Source organism: Ictidomys tridecemlineatus, chromosome 9 (assembly GCF_052094955.1).
Source record: "Ictidomys tridecemlineatus isolate mIctTri1 chromosome 9, mIctTri1.hap1, whole genome shotgun sequence".
Taxonomy (NCBI): Eukaryota; Metazoa; Chordata; class Mammalia; order Rodentia; family Sciuridae; genus Ictidomys; species Ictidomys tridecemlineatus.
In genome coordinates, this window is record NC_135485.1 from 61,915,048 (window position 1) to 61,941,791 (window position 26,744).

General features: G+C 38.8%; 1 protein-coding gene across 1 annotated transcript in view; it reads left to right on the forward strand.

Moving 5' to 3' along the window:
* The first annotated feature begins 5,943 nt into the window (after positions 1–5,943).
* Bmp3 (bone morphogenetic protein 3) overlaps positions 5,944–26,744 on the forward strand; it is a 28,311-nt gene continuing 7,510 nt past the window's right edge. The window contains exons 1-2 of the mRNA XM_005339700.5: positions 5,944–7,058; positions 22,463–23,373. Of these exons, the coding sequence (XP_005339757.1) occupies positions 6,698–7,058; positions 22,463–23,373 (1,272 nt within the window). The 5' untranslated portion in view covers positions 5,944–6,697. The remainder of the gene's footprint in view (positions 7,059–22,462; positions 23,374–26,744) is intronic.

Here is a 26,744-nt window from a genome sequence, read left to right on the forward strand (position 1 = left end):
AGAAAAAAGAGAGAGTGGAAGCTATATCCTAAGATGCTAATTTTGGTTTTGTTTGAGTCCTGTGACTATGGGTGATACAAAAATATATAAAACACAGTTTCTGCCCTCAAGGAACTGACTAATTCTTATGCCTTATTATATTTGTTTAGTCATCATTAATTTTCATATCATTAAAATTTTAAGGAACATCTTAGTTGAAAAACAGTTGAAGCGATTTTTTAAAAACAGAAAATAAGAAAATGCTGAATCAATTTATTTTATTCTATAGGATTCTCAATATATTTTTTTGTTTTATTTATATAGAGAAATGGGATTCGGGACAGGAGATATCTGAAATAACACCCCTTTAGCTCATCACTATTCAATTGGATTCAGCTCAGCAAATATGTATTAAGTAGGCAATGATATATAAGGAAATTTGGGGAAGGCAGTGAGAGGAAAAGTTGAACAACAATAGTTGTCTTGAGGGTCTTTGCATCAGAACAGAAATAAATTAATGTAGTGATACTTCTGCCTCTCCCAAACCTCAGTCTATGCTTCAGATTTTTGTCCTATTTTCCTTCATGGATCAGAGGGCAAATAGCACTAAACCTTTGGCTAAAACCCTCTGAGCAGATTGTTCTTCCCAACTGCTATTCCTGTTTCTGGAACATTTCTCTTCCAGACCTTCTTATGTCTGTCTTTCAAATCATGGGACTAGGAATCAGTCAGAGAAAGGACAGAGGAAAAGTGTCTGGGGAAGAAGAATCAGAGAGGGCTGGCCACTCCTCCCCAGGTGGCTATTTTCCTATTGCTGCTAAGCCTGAGGGAGCTGGGGTTTATTAAGGCAGCAGTTAGCTCTTTATAAAAGTAAACAAAAACAACATATAACAGAATCTCTTAAGTAATATAAGTAATAAATGCTGCAACGCAATGAAGGATTAAGCATTCATAATCCATTGGACCTATGAGGAATCACTTATGGAAAAGGTAGCATTTGCAGATGAGTATTAAGGAGGATAAACCAGGCAAAGAAAAATGGTAGTGAAGGAAACCAGACCATGTAGTATGGCTGGAACACTGCAATATGAGGGAAAAGAGAGCTGGACACCAAAATATTAGCTTGAGGCAAGTATGAAAGGATACAGGTATTGAACTGAGGTCTTGTTTTTATTTTTTTTTAAATTTAGTTAGTAATGAATGGCTACTTGTCTTTTTGGGAGAAAGTTTATAGCAGGAATGACAAAGTTCTAGGAGGATAAACTTAGCAACCCCATACATGACTACTATGGTAGACAGGATTCTAAAAGGACTCCTGCTAACCCAGGATCTTGTACAATCCCCTCCATTCTGAGTGTGGGAAAAAGCTGAAGGAATGAGTGGATATCACTGGAGTGATTAGCTTTACATTGTCTAGCAAAGCCAACTGTTTAAAAAAAATTAAAAAAAGAAAGTTTTCCTTCATGAGCCTAACCTTAGGTAAGGTTTTTAAAAGGACTGGGGCTCTTTCTGGAGAAAGAGATAAAAAGTATTACATTCAATGTGCAAGACATTCTTCATTGCTACTTGAAGATGGAAGGGCTCACATGGCAGAAATGATAGGTGGTTTCTAGTAGCCAATAACAGGCCTCAGCTAGCAGCCACCAAGAAATTGAGACCTCAGGTCTAGGACTGTAAGAAACTGCTAAAACTGAAATGAGTTTGGAAGAGGATTTCTTCCCAGAGCCTTTGGATAAGACCACTGCTTTGCCAACTACTTGGCTATGAGCCAAGAACTCAGTTGAGCCCACCTGGATGGTTGACCTGCAAGACTGTGGAAAAACACATGGGTGTTGTTGTAGGCCTCTAAGATTGTGGTGATTTGTTATGTGGCAACAGAAATCAAATACAGTTGGTGGGGGAGGAACTAGAAGCCACTTAGATTATGAAACTAACCTAGATTAAAACAAATTAGTACCTCAATAAAAAAGTTACCATAAAAATAAAGAGGTCAGAAGGGAAAAATACCAAAGAAACATCCTTTGTGTGACAGCAATGGATTCCAGATGGAGGCCAGAGGAAAGAGGGTGAATATGAGTCTAAGACAGGAACCTGGAGGGCTGAAAGGATAATGGTGTCATTTATAAAAGCTTAGAAACCCAGAATAAGACTGGGAAGTAGGGATAATCAGTTTTATTTCAAATGCTCTGAATTTATGATATCAACAGCATATCCACAAACTCATCAAAATGAAGGAGCTGCAATTCTGTAAAGAAGTTAAAGTTAGAAATGTCATTTGTCACCAGGCGGGGTGGCAAATGCCTGCAATCCCAGTGACTCAGGAGGCTGAGGCAGGAGGATCATGAGTTCAAAGCCAGCCTCAGCAACTTAGTGAGGCACTTAGCAATTCAGTGAGACCCTGTCTCTAAAAATAATACAAAAAAAAAAAAAAAAAAAGGGCTGGGGATGTGGCTCAGTGGTTAAGTGCCCCTAGGCTCAGTCCCCAGTACCAAAGAAAGAAAGGACAATTGTCACATTCCTGATAACCAAATCGAAGCACATGGCTCAAGTGAATTAACTGAAAAAATATGTGAAAAGAAAGATTGGTAGAAATTGGAAGAGGATCCCCAAAGAAAGATGACGCCCATTTCTGTGGATAATACCCTTCCTCTGTGAGGAATATCTGATCTGCAACAGTCTCGAGAAATTACCTGCTTAAAACTATTACCCCTCAGTTCAAGTATTATCTCTTCCATACAGCTTCCCTGCTCTGATTAGCAGACAAAATTGCTCAGCCAGAAAAAAATTATATTAAGATTTCTTAAGTTAATTAAGAAGATGTTCCTATATCCCCAGTAGGCTTAAGTTCAGAGGATGGGACCAAATGATTCCACCTCTACATTCTCAATACTAAATTAAATGTCAAGAGCACAATAGTTTCTAAATATTTATTGAATGAATGAAACAAACACAGCAGTAGTGAAATAGATAAGAAGGAACCAGAGCCCCCACAACTACTAATTCAGGCTTACATGAATATTCAATTAAAGGAAAGGTGTTCTTGGCATTTCTATAAGTTTTTTAAAAAATATTTTTATTGGCAAGTTATAATTATATATAACAGTAGGTTTCATTGTGATATATTAGCACCTGTACATAAGTAGAATTTGGTCTCATTTGTGAGAAGATTTTAGACAATGAATGTAAATCATGGAAATAAAGATACAGAGTATTCACAGAAACATATACACAGAAGATTTCACTGACAAAAGTAGAGCTCAACTTAACAGAATCCAGTAAAATCCTAAATTTGTGTTTGCTGCTGTTTTCAACTCATGTCTGTCTAATTTTTCTTGTGTTTAGGAAAAGAGAGTGAAGTATGTACTATGGTTTAATAGCTGTCTGTAACAGTAGCACTAATATAAAATAGGAAAAGTTCTATTATTAAAGCAACTTTAATTCATTAATCAGATGTCTTGGAGAAATTAGATATAAGACACTTGTACTACTAATACCTTAATCTTACTCTTTCTGAAAAGCTGCACTTTTCAGGGGTCCTGAGCATCAAAAAAATTTGATGTTCAGCCAGAATTTTGAATCCTATGATTTATTTACTCATTCATTGATTGCTTTAGGGAGGAGGCTTCTAAGTATTCCAGCATTCGGAAACCATTTAATCCATCCAGATCTAAGACTCTGTATGCTTCTCTCTTAAAGTATCTCAACTGGCATCTCCAGGTGTTCTGACAGACTAGAGACTGGATTTTTGATTTTTTTTTTCCCCTAGTTCAATTTGCTTTCAATTCAATTCCCCAAAAGGTCACTCAGACAGGTGTGAATGGGTAGGTTTATCTGCATTGCTGGTCATGCTGCTGCTGGCTTCATCCATTTCAACCATTGCTCCATCTTCCTGGGTGTATTAGTTGCAAATGTGCCATTGTAGGTTTAGGATTTGGCTCCTAAATGCAATCTTAAGTTAACTGGTTTCCACATCCAGACTCTTTATACCATCTTGCAGTTAAAGCTGAGAGTCCTGCTAGAGATTATTCTACATGCTTAATATCACCTCATTACTTTGCTTATTCTGAATGTAATGACTGGTCACTAAAATTGATGTCATCTTTAGAAAAAAAAACTGACACACAATTCTTTCTGGTCTCCACTATCTCTCTTTAAGCTTTTGCAATGCTGGAGGCACTATGCTAATGAGAAATAAAGGTACTGAGAAAGGACTATACAGAACTACAAGAGATGAAGGTGGGCACTCAGGATGCACAGTTGTCTGCAGCCCCACAACACAGCTTCCTACAAACAAAGAATTATGTTGAGAACAGAGTGACAAATGTCGCAAAATAAATATACACAGGAGTTTAAGGGAGGCAAGTCTCAGGAACACTTTCAAAGGGGAATAGGATGAACTTTTGACAAGGATGGTTAGGGCTGTGGGAGACCCAGAATTACATATTGAAAGGTCAGAGGTGACCACCTCAACAGCAGGAGCAGAGAAGAATCTTCTCGATTTGTCATTCTCCCAGGGCAGAGTATAAAGATGTGAGAAACATTAGGGAAGGCAGCTCACAGAATTGAGAGAGCAGAAAGGGGAGGGAACACAACTAAAGATTCACAGGGAAAAATCAAAGAGGGAGTGAGTTTCCAGGGCCTATTGAATTTCGCAATTAGGTCTTCATTATTAATCACAAAAGCTATTATGTTCTCTATGCCAGGCAAAGATCACCCACATGATCCCATTGAATCCTCTCAAACACACTTGAAGCATGTGTTATTATCTGCAGAACAGTTCCTGGGGTGGCTAAGGGCAAAATCCAAACCACAGGAGGATGAGAAGTGACTGAGTGGGGAGAATATAGTCTGCATTTGGGATAAATTTGGGATAAAAAGGGATTGAGCCCCTAGTAAAGGCTAGTCAGTGTGCCAGTCACTTTAACACTGCTTTCTAATGTCATCCAAACAAAACTCTGAAAGGAATGTGCTGTTATTCACCATTAAAGAAGAAACAGAGATTCTGGAAGCTCAAGGTAACCCTTGGGCCTATCTTCTTTTCAATAAAATTCAAGGCCCCACAGAGGGAGCAGGGAGCCTCTTCCACAGAGAGTTTACTTCATTAGCCAGGAACACGGACAAGAACATAATATCCACCAGTTGTACTTTTAAACTTTAATTTAAATGCTAGTTTCATTATTGATACTGTGGTGACTAAGGGTCTGAGCCCAGAAGTCAGACTCCCTAATTTTAGAGCTCATCTATGCTACACTGACTGTGTATCATTTTGCCTTAGTTTTTTAGTCTGTAAAACGGGCTTTTCATGAAAATTCTTTGAAAATAGTACACATGGAACATTTTTTTTAAAAAAAAAGCGCCTAGGATATGATTCATGTGGGGTAAAACGTTGGGTAGTAGTTTAATCTCCATTTATAGCCCAGAAAAATAGAGAATTAGCAAGGATATCAAAGCTAGCAACTCCAGGAACCTGCTTGCACTCTGGGATCTTCCAGAAGCCCTGAGTGTCACCACCACTGCCCAATTCTGCAGGGAAACCTCTCCAGGGAGTATAGGGGGGTGAGGGTGGGTGAATTATCATGTTTGTAGCATGAAATAGGCTCTCACTGATTTTTTTTTTTTTTTTTTTTTTTGCAGCAGGAGAGGGGAGCTATGATGAGAAACTCTCAGGATGACAGGTAGCTATGGCCAAGAGGCACAGGTGCAGGGTCCATAGCTTCAGACACAAGAAGCCCAGGAAAGGAAATGAGAACAGAATTCACATCGCGATTTTGTTTGGAGTCAGAAGATTAAAAACCCAGGAAGAAACTCTTTTATTTTCCTCTGCCTTCTTGCTAGCGGGAATGTGGCCACTGTTCTCCAAGAGATTAAAAAAAAAAAAAAAAAAGTCCCTCCTACTTTTGCTTCCTCTACCTTCTCCCTCCTCTCCCTAGGCACCCCCACCCTACTTCCTCTTCTCTCCCTCCCCCTGCTGGTTCACTGGTTACTTCCCTCCTCACTTCTCTCCTGGCTACTGCCAGGTCCGAGTGCCTACTAGGGCTAAGGAGAGGGCGAAATTGGCAGCGAACTGAACAGATCAGTCAGAGAAAGAAGGAACGAAGTTAGAGAGTCAGAGTCTCAGCCTCAGTCTCTCTCTCTCTCTCTCTCTCTCTCTCTCTCTCTCTCTCTCTCTCTCTCTCTCTCTCTCTCTCTCTCTCTCTCTCACACACACACACACACACACACACACACACACACACACCACGCACTTACACTCAAAACTCAGACTGGCGGTTCCGCGGCTCCTCCAGTCCCTGGAAAAGGCGAGCTAGTGAGCGCCCTCCAGAACCCTGCTCCCACCCCAGCTCCGGCACGCGCTGAAGGCAGCTCTAACCCGCGTCCCCAGCGCAGCCGCTTCGGCAGGGTGTTCCCGAAAATAAAGTGGGGAGGGAGGGTAGAGGCAGCTCCTGAAAACACCCGGGCCACACACGCGGCGACCTACAGCTCTTCCTCAGCGTTGGATTGGAGACAACGCCTGCAGCGCCCTGCGCGGGTGAGATCCGCGTCGCTGCCCAAGAAGAGCCCACCTGCGGGTTCGCGCTCAATCAGCGCAGAAAGTGGGGCTTGTCGCTGTCCGGTTCCAGTTGTACCCCGGGCTCCCAGTGTCCTTACCGCAGCGGCTTAGAAGTTCAACCCTCAGCCTTGTCGCCGGCCCCTCGCGCCTTGGGAGTGTTCCCGTGCGATGCACCGAGCGGACGCGCGGCACCCGGACCTCGCCATGGCTGGGGCGCGCATCCTGCTCTATCTGTGGCTGGGCTTTTTCAGCGTGAGCCTAGTGCAGGGAGAGAGACCGAAACAACATTTGCCCGAGCTCCACCAAGCTACGCCAGGAGACCGCACGGCAGGTGGTGGCCCCGGCCCAGAGCTGCAGCCTCTTGACAAGGTGTCGGAGCATATGCTGCGGCTCTATGACAGGTACAGCGACAGTGGCAGAGTGGAGGCGGCACGGATGCCAAGCTCCCGACAACGAAGCTCGCAGCCCCGGCGCCCTCAGCCCTTGCGCGAAGGCAACACAGTTCGCAGCTTTCGTGCGGGAGCAGCAGGTGAGTGCTCAAGGGAAGCCCCCTTCCTGCTGTCGCTCGCTCTTTGGCTTTCTCCCAGGACCCCCCACAGCTTCCTTGTCAGCCCTTGGCTCGGTAGTGCTACCTAGGGACCTTTCCCCCGCCCTTCGCAGCTGCCCTCTGTGTCCCTTGTCCTGTCACACTCCACATTTCTCCAGCTGCTATCCAGATAAGCCCAGTTTTATAATCCCAAGTGAGTGGGAGTGGAGAGAAGAGCTCAGAGCAATAGAGAGGGTTGGGGGCGACATTTTATGCTCAGCTTAGCCCTCCTGCTCCGGGTGCCTGGAGTACTTCTAGGGGACCTTATCCCAATGATTCCTAAATTGGTCAGCGGAAATTCCCTTGGGCTAGGCTCGACCTGTGTTTACCCAGAAGCAGATGCCATTTTATGCCAGCCCAAAGGGCTCCAGAGAGTAAAGCGCACTTGAACTAGATGCCTTCCCCTCGCCTTTTAGGTTTTCCCTTCTCCAGATCTTGCACCGGCTCTTGGCTCTTAACTCCTCGCGCCCTCTGTGTTACTATATTTGACACTTTCTACTTGATAGTCCCTACGTGGCAAACACCCAAATAAAACCAGGTGCTTGAGTGTATACATTACTTAAAACCCATCTGGGCAAATAGGAGTTGTACCATCCACCCTGGGAGGAGTTGGGGGCTGGGGGGTGGAGCAGCTGCGGATCCCAAACATCTCTTGGAATCTGCCCACGAGAATCTGCTCATCCCATTTTTCAACGCAGATCACTGCAGACTGAAATTCATGGCTTAACAAGGTTTCTTCCCTTAGCCCCTGTGGTGAAGTGAATAACTTAGATGCTAACAGTCTTCTCCTCTTGTGCTAATGGCTTGAGGGAAAGTTTCCAAACCCTATTTATATGCTTTGAGGATGCACTAGGATTTTTCCTTCCTTACATTCATGATAAAGAAAAACGTGAATGCAAAGCCATCTTTAGTGAAGCATCAAAGAATTTTCAAGAAAGGAAACTATGCCTCAGTGCTCTGAGACATTTCCCCCAACTTTGATATGTAGGACTCCTGGAAAAAAAAAGGGGGGGGGAAACTAACACATCCATCAAGGAAAGTCCAAGGTTGAAACTGTGAATAAACTCTAGAGCTCAAAGGCATGATGACATTTACAATAAATGTGAATTATGCTTTATAATGCAGAAGTCTTTAGCTAGAGGCTGAACTGAACCAGGTTTTACTTTCTTCTTAGAACCATAAGCATGACCTGTAAGGGGCTCACTTCCACTAGGGAAACAGAAACTTGCCCTGCATTATCCACAACACCCCAGATCCTTGAGGAAGCTGTCTTGACAGTGAATGATGGGTTTACTTTAGTGAATCTCTGGGGGCAGAGCTGAATGAAGGAGCAGTGTGGAAGTAACAAGGATTAGAAGGAAGTCTGGTGGGCAAGGCAGGAGGCAATACTGCAGATACTCAAGTAACTCTTATGTTGATATTTGTTTTCTTTGTTATAAGCCCAGGGAATAACTGAGGCACTGGAGAGACAAACAATATTTTTTTTGTATTGACAAGTTTCATTTTTAGTATAAACCATAAGTTTGGAGGTAGAATTTGAGTTTGTTTCATTCACACACATTGTATAGTTTTGTTGTTGTTATTGTTGTTGTAGACTGGGTGAACTATATGTAAGGATTTGAATAACTCAGGTACATTATACTTTGGGGCTTCAATTCATTCTGCACATTATAATTTTAGTGTCCCTTATCAGCCCCACTGTGGTCTTCTAGCATCAAATGATAAACTCTGATGCAGAGGCCAGACATTCCCTTGAAATGATGAATTGAAGCTTGAAGCATATATACAAGGCTGTGTGCCCTGATAAGAAAGGTAATCCCGTTAGCATCCTAGAGACTGTCTTAATGACTTATTCATCAAATGTAGACATTGGTTTTTGTGGAAGCTTAAGTGTCATGTTACCTGGTTGGAGACTCCTTGAGAGGTGGTTCATGTTGGACCCCTTCCAAGAGTATTTAGTTACTAACACACTGAAAAGACTTTATTATAAGGCAGTCCTGGCTGTAATGAGGCAGGGCTCCAGAAAAGTGCTAAGGTTTTCATGTGTGTCCCTCTCGCTTCATCCATATCAGCGTTTTCATGACACCCTTCACCTTGTGACCTGTGTTCTGATGTGGGTGAAAGATGCTGTCTGCATTAATAAATTAGATATGTTTTTCAGTTCAAAGTGTTTCACAACATATGGGGCTTCTCTGTACCAAAGATGTTCCAGATTTTAATGGAAAGTCAGGTGGTGTGCTGTGTACACGGAGTGGCTGCTGATCCGGCAGACTTTCCAAGTGCTTATTCAGGCTGAGTTATAGCCTTGGAGACCTATTTGCTCTTTGGAACATACCTGATTAAAATTATTTATTGTTCTAAACCTAGAATATCTTTGGTTGAAATTTAGCTGCTGTGGTCTCCCTCTGATTACTTTCTACTTAAACCATTACTTGATGGTGGGTGGCATCCATCCTAAATACACTTTCTGCTAACCCCTGTTCTCCTCCCTCAACTCAAGGCAGCTGGTGTGCCAAAACCGTAAGTTTGGAGCACTTATAAGCTTTTTTTGTGACGTGTAAGAGTTTACATAAAGAGAGGTTTTATCTTTCCCTTTGTAAAAGTTGATTTACAAAATTATTGATGGCAGAGACGTTTGGCCTGATAAAACACATCATCTTGAAGGAGGACAGAAGGATATGAAATTCGCCTGTTTTAATCTTGATTTAAGTTTGTTCTTGGCTTTTACATGATGTTTTTCTCTATCATGATCATTCAAGATAGATAATTTATATTACTTACTTTATCTTTATTCCCATAGTAACTTAATTTCATTTTTCTTGGTCATAAATGTAACCTCTTTAGGAAAACCAATTAAAGCACATAAGTTCTTATTAGGAAACTATCACTATCTATGACATACAAGTACAAAAAGACTACATTTGAGTGGTTATGCATTGTTATTTTTAAAATCACACATATTTCATGAATAAAAGAGAATGATATTGAAGTAACCTAGACCCACAAGTGAATATTTTCCTTCAATCAGAAAAGAAAGATTCTTTTCTACTAGGAAGCAAAAACTTTAAAAATGAAGAATCAAGATTTTGACATGTTTCTGAAATGCAAGGTGAAAATATAAGAATTTGGAAAAATAGTATATGATAAAAGGATCATCACACAATAGGAGCTGTGTCTGTATAATATGTGGACCAAGGAAAGCATCATATCTTTTAATGATAAGAAACTATAATTATTTTATTAGAATATACTTACCTTGAAATGCCTAGCACCTAGAAATGAGGCTTGAAACTAACGAGTACTTTATCTGTTGTTTTTTATTTAAAGGACAATAGTACATGTGGAGGAATTGGTTGTGCAGCTGCTTTGAATTACACACCACTTTGAATACATGATAGCCTTTAATGAAGTTTTTACTGTAATAGGCAAGACAGCTTTATAATATCTGACATTTAAAAATCCATAATACCATGAATTCTTGATTATCCATGCTCGATGGAAAGGAGAAAGAGAATGAATCGCATAAAAAATAATTCAAATTTAGCTTTGTAGTACAGTTAGACACACTTGGAGAAACCAAGAGACCATGAAGGTCAATGAAAAATAAAAACCATAAGCAGATAATTCATTCAGGCAAATAATTCACTCAATATTTGTACAATAAAATATATGCATAATTAAAAATGAATTAAGATGTTTACATACATTTTACCTAAGCAGTACAAGTTCACAAGTAATTGACTGAATGAGTTCAAATTTTAAAATAATTAAATAGGCACCTACATGCCCAATCTACTTCTAACTATTTTGGTATGGTAGAGTCATTGGAAGAGTCATTGAAGGAAACAAGTTCACCTGCTTCCATGGAAGCATAAATGGGCATCATGATATATTTGCTAGGCAATTTTCAAACATACTGAGCTCATCAAAAAATCTGTTATTTCTATTGACTTGATCTAATTTTCTAGGAGAAAATTTCACAAAAAGAGGTCCCTGGAAGATCTTAACAGGTGCTACATAAAATTGGATTCCATGGTCAAAAAATTTGGAAGAAGGGATCTGTTTTCTTTGCTTTGGGACCTTTCAGTGCCTTTAGATGCTAATGAGGCTCCTTAAGAGGGGCACACTTTTTGGAGAGAGGATAATTTATTCTTCTCTACAGGAATTTTGGAGAATTTTAGTACTAAGATTGCTAGTTGGGAAAATACTGGTTTAAAACCTTCCTAATTTAGGGCTAGGTTTGTGGCTCAGTGGGAGAGCATTTGCCTAGCATGTGTGAGGCACTGAGTTTGATCCTCAGGACCACATAAAAATAAATAAATAAAACCTTCCTAATTTAGCAAGAAAGAAGATATGCCAAGTTCAGTGACTACTATGAATGAAACTGGTCTTCATTCTCATTTCCCATTCAGTACCTATCTCATGATACTTATGTATATTGTTAGTTTTTGAACTTGGTTATAATAGACATTTTATGGTCTTCCTGCTTTTATGATGAAAATCTCTCTGAATATAATTTTAGAGTCTCTCTGTCACCAAATTTTATCTTCCCTGTCTCTTTATGAACTTTTCTTTATTGTCTTCTTCTACATGATTAAGTACCTATTTTTTGTTTGTTTGTGTGTTTGTTTTAAAGCTATTTTATTTGCAGAAAAATACACTGGGAGATTGTACATATCATTTTGTTAATGTTTTACCATCATTAATACCTATATGAAAGACACATTTGCTCAAAACATCCATCAACTCCCTTATATAATTCTCTGAACTAGCTGTATTTAATAGATAAAATAAAATTATACCCCTCAAGAATCCTCATAAAATCTTTTGAAAAACTTGGCATATATGTTCTATTGACTAGTCAGGATTTTTGTGCTACAATATAAGACAATAATTTTCTCCCCAAATTTAGATGGTTTTCTCATTTGTTAAATTTGCATATCCTACTGAGCAAGGGGGTACACACCTGTAATCCCAATGACTGGGAAGGCTGAGTCAGGAGGATCCCAAATTCAAGGCTACCTTCAGCAACTTAGTGAGACCCTGTCTCAAAACAAAATATAAAAAATGTTGGGAATGTATCTCAATAGTAAAGTGCCCTTCAGTTCAATCCATAGTACCAAAAGAAAGAAAAAGAAAGAAAATTGCATATCCTAGTAATCAGTATTTTTTTTTTGTACCAGGGATTGAACTCAGGGGGCACTTGGCCATTGAGCCACATCCCCATCCCTATTTTGTATCTTATTTAGAGACAGAGGTTCATTGAGTTGCTTAGCACCTCACCATTGCTGAAGCTTTTGATCCTCCTGTCTCAGCCTCTGGAGCTGCTGGGATTGCAGGCATGTGTCACTGCACCGGCTGTAATCAGTAATCTTAATAATTTTATTTTGGTGGTAGTAGTGGAAAGAAATTGGCATCACAAATAGTCTAAGATAGAGCTTTCCCTATGTCAGTTTTCAGTTGAGTCAATTTTTATGATAATGTCATGAATCCTTGAAAATAGAACTTTTAAATGGAAATATCTACATAGTGATATAAAAACTTGGCATATATGTTATATATGGCATATATGTTATATATATAGTGATATATGCATAAGTTGATGCATGCTAAAGTTGGATAATGCCAACTTTGGACTGTAATAAGTGATGAAGTATTACCCCAAACTTCTCATACATATTTAGCAACCAATAAAATTGCTAGTCTATTCACATGTTAGTAGGAATTGTGTCTTGGCATATTGGCATATAAAGCTGTAGATAAAGTGCCCTGGTAACACACACTTTCAGTGGTGATGTTTTTAAAGGCAAGGATTTCTCTTTATCTAAAAACATCTGCATGTAGGTCATAAAGTGAAATTACCTTGGTATGTTTATTGACTTCTTCAGTGATCTCCTTTACAGATCTATCTTCTTTTGTTAACAGAAGCACAGTAAATGCCTTGATTATATTTGGGAACACCATAAATGAAAGTGTTGAGCAAAATGATCTCACTTTACTAAAAAAGGTACTGTCAAATATGCCTTCTATGTAATAATTACATCCAATAACTTCAGAAATACGAGGTTTTTTGTCCAGCCTTTCATTGTATAATTAAAGCAGCTGAGGTCTAACACACTCTTATTTACTTTTCCTTTGATTTTTAAAAAATTTAATTGCATGAAATTAATCCTAAAGACTATATTGAGTGATTGTTGTGGGTAGATATAGGTTAAGATGAATGGTTTTCATGTTTAAAAAAAGATCATCAGAGTTTATTTTTTTTGTTACCTAAGGCCGAGCATTGGGAGATTTAAATTCCGATCCTAGCTAAACTGCTGTAATAAAGTCCTTGATTATTGCTATTATCAGCCTCTTCATCTAGGTGGGTTAAATCATACCTACTGTGTCTCTTATAGAACAATGGTGAAACCCATTGGAGAAAGTTAATAGAAAGATACATCAAAAGTTTAAAAACCGGGCTGGGGCTGGGGCTCAGTGGCAGAGCACTTGCCTCACACATTAGATCCTCAGCACCATGTAAAAATAAATAAACAAAATAAAGATTTTTTTTAAAAAAGTTAAAAAACCCTAAACAAGATATTCTTAATATTTTGAGAGATTGTCTTCCTCTAGCTTCCCATAAAGCCTTAAACACATCTCAAATGCTGATACTATATGTTTGTTTGCAGTGATAATGTAAATATAAAGAGATGGTAGTCATCTTGTAAAACAATCTATGATTTTCCCATCCTTCAACAAGTTACTATCTGGACCCCAGGGATGGAGTGGGGCAGAGTTGTACTCTTTTGCAGAGATTTTATGAAGTTATTTAGTATCATAATATGGTCCCTGAATCAGCAGCATCAAAATCACCTGGAATCTTGTTAGAAATTTTCCAGCCCACACCAAAATTCTGAGTTAAATCTGAAGTAGGGCTCAGCAATCTGTGTTTTAAAAAGCCAGCAAAGTGATTCTGATCCATGTCTGAGAAATACTGCTCTAAGCTTCTATCCCTAGAGTCTTGAGTATTTTGCACCATAACTCATATTCGAAATCTAGGATTGATTAGCGTGCTATTCCTGGCCCTCAGTGGGCGTCTCCATGGACAAATGGTTTATTAACTTACGTAATGGTAAGCTTCTTTTGTTTTGCAAGGTATATTGCTGCCTTTATGACAGTTTTTGCCCTGGAGAAGGCTTCAAAGTATGTTAATCAAGACTGCTTGCCCTTTACTCACAGCTGCAGAGAGTTTGTGACCTAATAGATTTGCTAGAAGACTGATGTGAACAGGGGCCTCCAAACAAAGTCCTTGGAGGGCAGGAAGTCTATCTCATTTCATGGTCACATTCTGAAGACCTGGCATAGTTTGTCATGCAGCTTGAACTCAGTTGAGTTGAATTCAATGTTCAGAGATGAAATAAGAAGAGATAGTCGAAAAGCTGTCAGGTAATGTGTCCTTTAAGAAACAAACTTGTCTTGAAAGAATTTCCCCTGAGGCATATTATCCCTTATATATAAATGGAGATCTTATTTTATTTTATATACAACTGATCTAATAATTCTTCATCTCTAATTAACTGGAAGGAAACAGCTGAAGAAAGGCTTTTGCCAACTTAAGGAACTTGAACCTACTTGAAAATTTTTTCATTATGGTGTTAAACTTTTGCATCTGGTAAGTTTGCACAGTTGTTCATTCAACAAACAAACATACACACCTATTTCAGGAGATAAATACTCCAGACCCTGTGAAGGATTAGGAGTTCAAAGATTTATAGGACACAAGTCTGCCCTCCAAGAGCTCACAGTCTAGGAATGCCCCTGGGCGGAGGCTAAGAGCAGATAAACTGATTAATGAACATTTGACTATTCTAGAAAAACATACATTATATCATTTTTGGCCATGTTTTTACTTTGGACATAGAAAGTGGTTGTTTGGAGTTCTCATAAAACTTAGACATTTTGATTCAGACTCTGCAAGAAAAATAAAATTTTGTGACCTTTTCATCTGCCTCTTCCTGAAAGTGGAAGGTAGCAGAGAGAAACTGCAGCCCCAGCTAAGAAATCCAGAGCAAATATTCAGCCAGTGGCAGCGGGTGTAGAGTATATATAACCTCTTCCTAGGTACCCCTGGCAGTTCTGGCCGCTGAACTTTGTTTGGACAAAGGAGTTGTGGGGGAGGGGTAGTAAGGAACTGTTCTTAGCTACATATTTTCTGTATGACTAAAATGTTTTCCCCGCTTCCTGGGGATTTAGCTAATCATCAAGATTTCATTTAATCTATTTGCTTTAAAATCAGACTTTACATAGAAAGCTTTCCATTGTATGTTCTAATTCCCTTTGAATTCATTCTGTGTGGGCCAGCACGAAGGTGAACTTCCCCTCACCACTCCCTGGACACTGCCTTCCTTTGCTACTCTTGGAGAGGGGCTGAACTGCTGCATAGCATGGCCAGTCTTGAGTCCCCAGGTCAGATCCCAGCTGCTTAAGCTGAATCCTTGCCCTTGTCAGGTGCAGGTGCTCTGTTTTCAGATAAAAACAGAAATAAATCTTCTACCTTTAAACAGTCAAACTCCTTACATAAATCGACATAGATAGACAATGACCTGGATCCTCCCTGAAATCAATTGTAACCAGCTGACTCACTTCTGTGCTCCTTCATTTTTGCCTTTCTGTAATGCATAGGTTGAACTAAATCTGTTTGTTCATAAAAGAAGCATTTATTGAATATTGCTTAAGGGTCAGGACCTACTGTGGGAGCTAGAGAATCTAATGTAAAACAGGGAACTCATCTTTAAGGTGTTTTTATGGTTTTAGAAAGGAGCAACACCAAATTAAAATAATAGAGGCAGGGTCCCAATCAAGAGAGTGGATTGTCAAGACCACCCTGCCTTGGGAGGTGGTGCCTTTGCTTTACCTTAACAAACAAATCCGGATTATCAAGTTGGAAAGGGGTAGGAAAAAGTTTTCCACAGAGAAGTGGCAGGGTCAGAGTCCCAACAAGCAAGAGGGAGGGTTGGCTTGTTCAGAAACTCACCTGACTTCCAATCTCCCTTTCTCAGATATTATGATTCTGAAAATTCAGAATGTAAGATTATAATGCCAATGGCAAATCTAGATATCTTCCCAGCAAGAAAATTGGACTTGTTGGAGAGCCAGCAAACAGTTAGAAAATAGCACCACCTATTGGTAGCTATATTTTGGCATCATAAATTTGTCTTGGGGAAGAGCTGGGAACAAAGCCCCATGTTACAAGCAAAGGAGCTGAGAGATTCTGTGGCTCACTTTTCACACTCCATCCTACCATAAGGGAATCCTCCTGCAATAGTCAGAACTTTTTCCCAGTCTTACCAAGTTGAGTCAAACAATCAAAAGTCATGACTTACATTGACCTGGATTTGTCCTCCTTTCAATTGCCACCTTTAGATTTATTCTTATCTTTGACACTGGAAAGAAAAAACCTGCTTTCTGTGAAGTCCCTTCAATAATTCACAATAATTTTTATGTCTTTGCTAAACTGTGTCATCCCAGGTCATCTATTCTTATTTATTCAACTCAAACTTATGAAAAAGTTTCTAGACCTCTCAACATCTTGATTACTTTCCTAGTTGTTTTTGACATATCAGAAACCAGTTAAGATGAAAACACCCAGAATTGGGCATGCTGCTCTAGATATTTTTAGATTTGAATAGCATATAATTAGTATTATCTTGTATTCAAAATTTTAGGCTATCCATAGCCTAAAATATTTCATAAGCTATTTTTGTTAACATCAAGCAGCCCATCTTTCTTTCTCATTATTACCAGTATCATTATTATCAGTTTTTTTTATTAATCAGAAAATGTACCTGGTGTTTTATTCAATGATTCCAAATCGATAATTATCTGAATACTTCAAATGAATTAAAAAAGTGAACATTAAGGCATTTTTCTTTCACTGGTATTTAAACTTAATTATTGGTGATAAATCTTTGCAATAACTCATGGGGAAGAGAGAGAACTCTAATGCAAAATTCCCATTATTAAGTACAGGAAGATGCTTATTTAAAAGCTAAATTGATATAGAAATCTAAAAAAAATATATAAAAATGCCCGAAAGCCATTGAATAGATATTATTGTCATGTGTTTCTTTTTTCAGAGAGGCATTTATCTCATTCTTAATTATTGCTCATACCCAACTTGCTAAATTCCATGCAGCTGTCTTAATGCTGTATTTGTCCATTGTAAATGTTCATTAAATATTTATTTGGTTTCTTTGAGGGAAGAGCACTGACTTGCACAGAAATTAAATAACTTAAGATCAGAGAAAACAAAAAGTAAGCATTGGTCAAAGAAATAATGCTTTATAGAAGGGTGGCTACTTCAAGCTTACTTTTAAAAAGAAACAGGAAGGAGAGTAGGGATTTAGAATAGGCAGAAAGAGAACTTTCCTTGATTTGAGTAGAAATGACAAGAGCAAGGACATCAGTGCTGAGTATAACTTAACTCACCTTTGGTTAGAAGCTAGATGTGAATTAGCCATTTCTTGTCTGAATTTGGCTGGCTTCGTTGTTTGCTAGAATTTCATGTAACTAGGTTAGTTTTAAGCATTCTTATAATTTATATTTAAAATGTTTCCAATATTCCTTGTGGAAAAGCTTCCAGATCTTTAGCTGCTGTAACAGCAGCTGTGACACTGCTGTAACATGTTCCTTCCTTCCTACTCCTCCCAACATTCCCTTCTGCCTTCATCTTTAAAGTGTGGTTCAAAGGGCACCTTTTCCCCAAGTGTCCCTCTGTCCCCTATCTCAACAAAGTTAAGTGCTTTCTCTTCTGTTCCAAGATCCTTAACACCTTGGACAGCTAGTATTAAAGTGGCAGAGCACATTGCTCACGATCCTCTTTCTCACCAGTGTGCGTGAATAGGAACATCTATTCGTGAAATCCTACGATCTAGCCCCAGCTCTAGCACCTGGTAGGTGTTCAGCTCATGTTTGTTAAAGTAAATCATTTATTTTGCTTTGGTGTCTGTTCATGGCTGGTTGTAGTATGTTTATGTGTGTAATACACAAATAATACAATGGAAACTATGTACATAATCTCTGTGTTATAAGGCCCTTTTAGCTCTAGAATAGAGCAGTTTGTTGGTCTTAGACTTTTGGTTGCAGATTGAAATGATTAACTGCAGCTGGAGGGAAATTTTTAAAGTAATCACCAAGATTATCTTTATCTAATATGTCCTTCATAAAGAAAGAATGTTGCATTTCAAGAAAGGAATCTTTTGCCCAATTTACTGTTTTATTTGCTTATTCATGTTGAGCAAAATCCTCATTCTTTACTGTCTTTGGAAATACAAGCTTTAAAAAATTTCCTTTTGGGCTATGACTATAAAACCAGTGGTTATTCTAGACCACCACCATCCAATAGAGATTTAATAGGAGCCACAAATGTAAGCCACATATATAATTTTAAAAGTTTAGTAGCTACATTTAAAAATGCAAAAAGTAAAAAAAGCAATTAATTTTAATAATAAAGTACATTTAACCCAATATTATCATTTAATCAAATATTATCATTTTAACACATACTCAATATAAAATATATTTCTGAAATACTGTACATTTTTTTTAGCAAATCTTTGAAACTCAGTGTTCATTTTACATGTATACAGCACACCTCACTTTGAACTGGAGTAGGTGGTCACTATCATACTGGACAGTGCAGTTCTAGCATTTAAGGAGGCTTTCCTTAAATGTGGACTTTACCTGCATCCATTCAATTAATCCTCACAACTACTCTACAGTTGATACTACTGGGCTCATTTTATAGAGGAGCAGACTGGGATTTGTGCACATTTGTATTTTGTCTGAGAACAAAATACATTTGTTTGTATTTGTAATTTGTCTGAGAACCCCTATTGAGTGTAGTGGAATAGGTACTGGGTCACAGGGCTTAAACTTTAAAATCATGGCCTGAACTGAAATGGGAGTGGTGGGACCAGGTGGTGTGGCAGATTCTGAGAATTTTCATGAGAAGATGTTGAAGATTAGACACAGGGGTGGAGGCTGACCAAGAGTAGGTAACAAGGTGATGGGAAACTAGTCTGAAATAAGGAAATGTTTTGAAGCAAAATGTGGGGGAAAGGAGCAGGATTAGTTTACCCAGTGAGACTCTGCCACCCCTGTCCCTTGGAGTTCATTCATTCACTGCCAGTAAGTTTGGCAGCTGTTCTGTTGCCACATACTTAGAACAGAGTGACTTCTCTCCTTCCATTTTAAACTTCCCTCTGCTACACAAAGTTTGGGTAAGAGTATATGCTATGGTGACTGGAATGAATTAAGGTCAGAGTCTCTGAACAACTCCAATGCCATGACTTTGTTATAAAGGTCTGCAAAATATTATCCTGGTGTCATGGATAATACAAATGTGCACAAATGGCAGTTTCCTTCTTTTGCTTCACACAATGTTAAAAATGAGTAAAATGTGTTTCCCATTGCATTTCCTCTGTGCTTGGGGACTCAGTGAACTCATTTTAAGTTTCCACATCTTTATAAAAATGTTTTGTTTTTACAGAAACATGTTTTTGATCAAGAACATAATTTCATGATTGCGTGTGTTTCTGAAACAAGTATGTATATGGAACAAGTGCATGAAGGAAAGCCTGGGTTTTGGTGGCCAGTCCCAAGACTGGACATTCTTTAACCTCAGCTTTACCGATAACTTGTTAGATGATCTCACGAGAAAGAGCCGTGTTCTGTCTTGACAAATCTGTCTCCTTCTGTCTACTATCTCTTATTCTGGATATGAAGAACTAGAAGTACAAGTAAACAATTTCAATCTTTTTGTTGTTGTTGTTGTGGAGCTATATAGAAATTTAACTTCAAAATTCATGTAGTATCAGATTTCAGACAAACTACACAAGAAATAAAATTAAAAACGTTTTTGAATGGGTGGCTCATTTTCTAATATATTTCTGAATATTAAGTTATTTCGCCCTGCCTACCCAACACATATCCTGCACCCTACATTTTGTGAGGAAGGTGGGAGATACAACCCCCAAAATACTGTGAATAGTGGCATTAATTACACTGACAATTTACATTTGAGAAATGCCTAACTGTCCCTCTCCTTGGTCTATACCCAAAGTACTTAAAAACAGCATACTACAGGGACACAGCCACATCCATGTTTACAGCAGCACAATTCACAATAGCTAAACTGTGGAGCCAATCTAGATACCCTTTAATAGATGAGTGGATGAAGAAACTGTGGCATATATACACAATGAAATATTACTCAACAATAAAAGAAAAGAAAATCATGACATTTGCACATAAATGGATGAAGTTAGAGAAGATAATGCTAAGTGAAGTTAGCCAATTCCAAAAAAACAAATGATGAATGTTTTCTTTGATATAAGGAGACTGATTCATAGTGGGATAGGGAGAGGGAGCATGGGAGGAATAGATGAATAGATAGAGCAGAGGAGTTGGAGGGGAAGGAAGGGGGCATGGGATAATTAATGATGGTGGAATGTGATAATCATTATTATCCAAAGTACAGGTATAAAGACACGAATTGGTGTGAATATACTATGTATACAACCAGAGATATGAAAAATTGTGCTCTATATGTGTAATAAGAATTGGAATGAATTCTGCTGTCATATATAAATAAAAAAGAAGAAGAAACGCTTAACTAGATCCTTTTTGAAATGCTTTAAACTTATCTCATTTAATTTTGATGACATGGGAGGTAGAAATTATCTCCATTTTATGAATGAGAACAATAGCTCACCCAGTTAATTAAGTGCCAGCACTTAAGTCAAGGTGAGTCTAATTCTAAACCTGTGCTTGTATCTAGTAGGGTCTGGGTGCCTCAGATAGGAGGCTATTACAGTATTTTGTCAAAGTTATATGTGCAGATCTATATCATCTCTAGATTGCTCAGCTCTGCCCCACCCCACCCCTGCACTAAGTTTACTATGGTGTTATAATTTTCACACATTTATGGTGCTTCAGTAAAGAAAATAACAAATCATAAAAGTGGCTATTTTTTGCTTTAAACTTTTTTCTGGCTTTTAAAATTACTCCTGGTGACTCCCCACCCCTATTAGAAACCCCCAAAAGCAAGAGTTTACGTACATTTTTTGGTTTGTAATTTTTTTAACTGAAGTAAAATTCACAAAAATAGGAAATTAACTTTTTAAGAGAACAATGAAGTGGCAATTGATACCTTTGCAGAGTTGTGCGACAACCAGCCCCATCTAGTTCCAAAACATTTCTATAATTCTAAACTCCATAAGGAGTTTCTCCTCATTTGGTCCTTCCTCTGGTCCCTGGCAAACACCAACCACTATGGTCTCTATGAACTTAACTATTCTGAATATATCACATAAATGAAACAATACAATTTGTGGACTTTTGCATCTCTAGTTTATTTGATTTAGCATAATGTTTCATGGTCTATTTACATTGTGAATGTATTGGTATTCATTCTCTTTCATAACAGTAACATTCTATCTTTTAGAAATGCCACACTTTGCTTATCTATTTATCCACTGACAATCTATTGAGCTGTTACCACCTTTTGGTCATTGTGATAGTGCTGCTATAAACAAATACTCATTTGAGTGTCTATCTTCAGTTTTGGAGGCATATATCTAGGAGTAGAATTGCTGGATCATATGGTAATTCTATGTTTAATGTTTGGGGAACTATTGAATTGTTTTCCACAACAACTGAACCATTTTACCTCCCTACTGACAAAGTGAAAGAGTTGCAATTTTTCCACATCCTCTCTGACTCTCTGGTGTTTTGGGGTTGGTTTGTTATAGCCATACTAGTATGTCTCAACTAGTACATTGTGGTTTTGATTTCTAGTACCCTAATGACTAATGTTTTTGAGTATCTTTTTATGTGCCTGTTGGCCATTTGTATATCTTCTTTGGAGAGCAAAAAGACTTTTGCTCATGTTTTATTAGTTTATACATAGTTATAACTGTTGTTCAGTTATAGCTGTCACTTAAGTACTAGGTTCTGGATATTAGATTTGTCAGATATATGGTTAACATTCTGAAGATTGTCTTCTCACTTTCTTGATTATGTCCCTTGTTGCAAAACTTACTAATTTCAATCAATTTCACTTTATCTGATTTATAAATTTCTTTCATCGATATATCTATTTGTTTTCTTTTGTTGTTCACATTTGAGTGAACAAATTCACTGTCAAATCCAAGTTCATGAAGAATTACTCCTCTATTTTCACCGGAGAATTTTATGGCTTTTATCTCATATATTTAGGGCACTGATTTATTTTGAGTCAAAATTTTTCACATGGTTGAGGTCTTATTTACTTCTATTTACTCTTTGTCTTTTTTGCTTCCTAGGAGACCTTAAAAGCAAAGGACTGCATATTTTTAATCTGACTTCTCTAACCAAGTCTGAAAACATTTTGTCTGCCACACTGTATTTCTATATTGGAGAGCTGGTAAACATCAGTTGGAATTGTCCAGCGTCCCCAAGATGCTCACATCATGCTCAGAGAAAACACATTCAGATAGAACTCTCTGCGTGGTGCCTCCAAGCTAATCTAAACCAAAGCCAACTCCTGGGTCATCTGTCAGTAGATATAGCCAAACCTCATCGAGATACCATGTCTTGGCTCTCTAAAGATATCACTCAGCTCTTGAAGAAGGCCAAGGAAAACGAGGACCTCCTCATAGGATTTAACATGACCCCCAAAGCACAGCAACCGCCAAAAAGAATGGTTCCTTTTCCGGAGCCTTATATCTTGGTGTATGCCAACGATGTTGCCATTTCTGAGCCAGAAAGTGTGGTGTCAAGCTTACAGGGACATTGGAATTTCCCCACCGGAGCTGTTCCCAAACTGGATAGCCACATCAGAGCTGCCCTTTCTATGGAACGAAGGAAGAAACGCTCTACGGGCATCTTGTTGCCTCTGCAGAACAATGAGCTTCCTGGGGCAGAGTATCAGTACCAGGAGGAAGGGGTATGGGAAGAAAGGAAGCCTTACAAGACCCTTCAGACTCAGCCTCCTGAGAAGAATAAGAACAAGAAGAAACAGAGAAAAGGACCTCACCAAAAGAGTCAGACACTCCAGTTTGATGAGCAGACCTTGAAGAAGGCAAGAAGAAAGCAGTGGGTTGAACCTCGGAATTGTGCCAAGAGATACCTTAAAGTGGACTTTGCGGATATTGGCTGGAGTGAATGGATTATCTCCCCCAAGTCTTTTGATGCTTATTATTGCTCCGGAGCCTGCCAGTTCCCCATGCCAAAGGTAGCCATTGTTTTAGCCCTGTTCTTTCTATTTCCACAGAGTAGAAAGCCACACTAAGTTGAATGTGCATGTTGTGTCAGTGCATGTTTTCATTTACAGAATCCATCTGGACCCTGATTTACTACATTCTAAAGTGTAATAGGTAATATGGTTATGCTTGTTTTTTCTTTAATGGTGTTAAAGTAATATGAGGTCAAAATGAATATGAAGAATATGAAAAAATGTATGCATAAAATATGCCTTTTGTGTTGCTTCCAAACATGGTGCATATTCAACTAGTTATCTCTACCTGTCTATGATAAGCAAACCCCAGGTGGTAGAAGACTGGTCTTTGAGAGATGTTCAGGGAATGGAATGCATAGAGATGGTGGGAGCAAAAGGACAAGCTAATGGGATTGATGCCCTGATGCAGAACATTTTTTTTTTTGATAAGTAGTTACTCATGAGAAGAGTTGTCCCCACAGAGGTTAAGATCAGGGTTTGGCTAGGTAAACTGGCCTCATTAGACCTTCCAGATGTTTATTTCATTTGCTTCTCTGCTAAATGTCAAAAAAGAAGGCAAAATAGAATATGACGACTCTGTAAACGTCTTCCAAGACCCATTTTAACCTCTCAGAAATTACCTGACTCTTCCAAACTCAATTAGGACTGTGTTTTATCATATCACTACTGAGTATTATGACAAATATATTTTCAGAAGTCTCTCCAACACTTAACCTCTTTTTGCACAGCAAGTCCAAGTGACAGTTCTCTTTCAATGTATGGTGTAAATAGTAAAATAGAGAGGGGCCCTCCAGCCTTCGGTTCAGCTTGTTGCCATGCTTTCATTCTTAGCTTCAAACAATCTGAATCTATTAAACAATGAGAGGTGACCCAAGGAATAGAATTCAGAGAAAAAAGTGGATTTTTAAAAATACTTGAATCAATTTTTGCTATAGTTTGATAATGGGGACGGAAGATCCTTCACCTCAAAGAGTGACTGATTTCTGTTTATAAATCTTTATGATAGCATTTTTATGTTTCTAGTCCTGTGATCACTGGGTACTATGCACATAAAAACCAAGGTGCTAACTGACATCCTGTTTTTCTTGTTAGGATATCTCAGAAAGATAAGCTTTTCACATTTTCCAAGACCTTATGTTTCCCAAGGATTTTGAATGATATCAAGTTTTGTAAACTCAATACAAAGTAAGGATTTTCTACATTTACAGTGATAAAAAGAGCCTTATCTGGTCTAAAGATTCATGGAATACATTTTGCTGATGAAACAAAAACTCATTCACCAGAGATGACACTTAGAAACACAACAAAGATGACACATGTCGCAAGCAGAGAAGAATCTTTTACCATATGGCTTGCCTTGTGGCATCCAGAGGCAAGAATAGATTCCTCTACTGTTAAGTTCAGGAAGACTGATTTTAGATAGGCTGAGGGTTTTCTAAACTCTCTCTCTCACCCTCATAAACAGGTCACTTGGGTAACCTGGAAAAGAAGGTTTTTTCCCCTCCCTCCTGACTCCAGGAAGGTTCCAGAAAGCCATACGAATGTTGAGATGTTCTTTTTGGTTTGCTTTTCATTCCCTAACTCTGGAGAAGGGTCTTAGCCTCCAGCCTTCCACCACTGTTCCTCACTTGTGTCTCTCTCTTCTGTTGGTGCCACCTGCTTTTACTCATCCTAAACCTGGTATTGCTCCAGAAGAGCTTCACCATGGTCCTCAGTGATCTAAAGAATAATAATTTAAAAGCTAATAAGGGATTAGTTACAAAAAGGATAAATTTTAAGGAAAGAAGTATGTTAACATAGCCGAATAATTAAATATGCATGCTTAATCACACAGGGCTTCTTAAACCTTACTTTGTCTGCAAACTGCCTTGGGTTTTTTAAATATGTAGGCTCTGATCCAGTGGGTTTGGGGCTGAAGTCCATGATTATGCACATCTAACAAGCTTCAGCATGATACTAATGCTGCTGATTCACAAATTGTACTTGGAGTAGTGACATTGATAACCAAATGCTTTTGGCTTGAATCTTGATTCTACCATTTACCAACTATGGCTCTTTAGATATAAATTACTCAAACTCTCTACATGTTAGTTTACCATCTTGAAAATGGGTAAAAATAGTAATAATAGGACCTCATAACAAAAATGAGATGGAGGAAATGAGATAGTAGAGCAACTTGCATGCAGTAGGTGCTCAGTAAGTATTTGCTGTTATTGTTGTTATCATTAATGGCCATTGCAGAGTCTGAGGAGAACAGAAAATTAAGTGTGGGGGTGCTGAAGAAAGACTATGTAGGGAAAGGGAGCAAGAAAATAAAAGTTGTAAAGCAAGAGAAAGTTCTGTATTTCTAGTTCCTTTACAAATATCACAAGATTGAAAATAGGATTCTCCCTGCGGGTTTAACAGCCTGTGAGCTCTTCCAGTGAGGTGCCTTTGGAGAGTAATAGAATGAGGAGTGCATCCATTGCAGCAACTGGACTCATCAAAATATTTGTCAAAACTTGGAATGGCATCAGAGCTCCAGGGAGACATAACAGGGATAAGCATGGAGCTTTCTCTCTGAGCTTGATATTTCTTTTTGCCAAGTGGAGAGTGAAGGTTTGGCCGTTACAAAGAGTTCTCAATCTCTCGTCACCTTGTGTGGATATGCTTAACTTTTAACGCTTTCTAGTGGTTTCCTTTAAGTCTTCCAATGGTACAGTAACCAAGGGATGGGAAACATAAAGCCGAAGGAAGGGCAAGGGGCAAGTATGTCCCTTGTCAGCATAGTGTCAAATATGGCAACCAGAGACAACTACTTAAATAGAAACGCAGCCTGACCAGCTGAACAAAATGAGGGTCTGCAACTAGGTCAGCATGACGCGTGCAGTAATGGAGGCACCAAAGAATCTTCAGACTTTAGATATTCATTTTGCCCCAGAGAAAAGTTCTCCCAGGCCAGACTGCTCAGCTGCTCTCCTGTTTTGGGCCTCCTGAGCAAAAGCCCGCTCTATATGGCAGGTCTCTTCTTCTGCTAAAGTCGACAACCTGCTCCATAATTCAGAACAGCTGTGCTCTGCCTTTCCCAAATTCCAGGCTTTGCCCTTTCACTGATTCCAATTAGATAGTTTCTGGGCCCTCACACCCATGTGGGCTGGACTGGAAGAGTGGGGAGCAAAGCCTCAAGGTCTGGGTCAGGAATGAAGGCTCCTAGCCGATGACATACTCTCCCCTGCTAATGTATTTGTAATCAAATTCAACTTGAGGACATCACACACAGCTTGGCAGGTGCAGGCCTGACCACTGTAGATTTCATTCACAGACAGAGCAGTTTGGATTTTTCCGATTTCTAGCCCTTATAGGCAATCTGTTCTCCCAGAGAGAGAGAG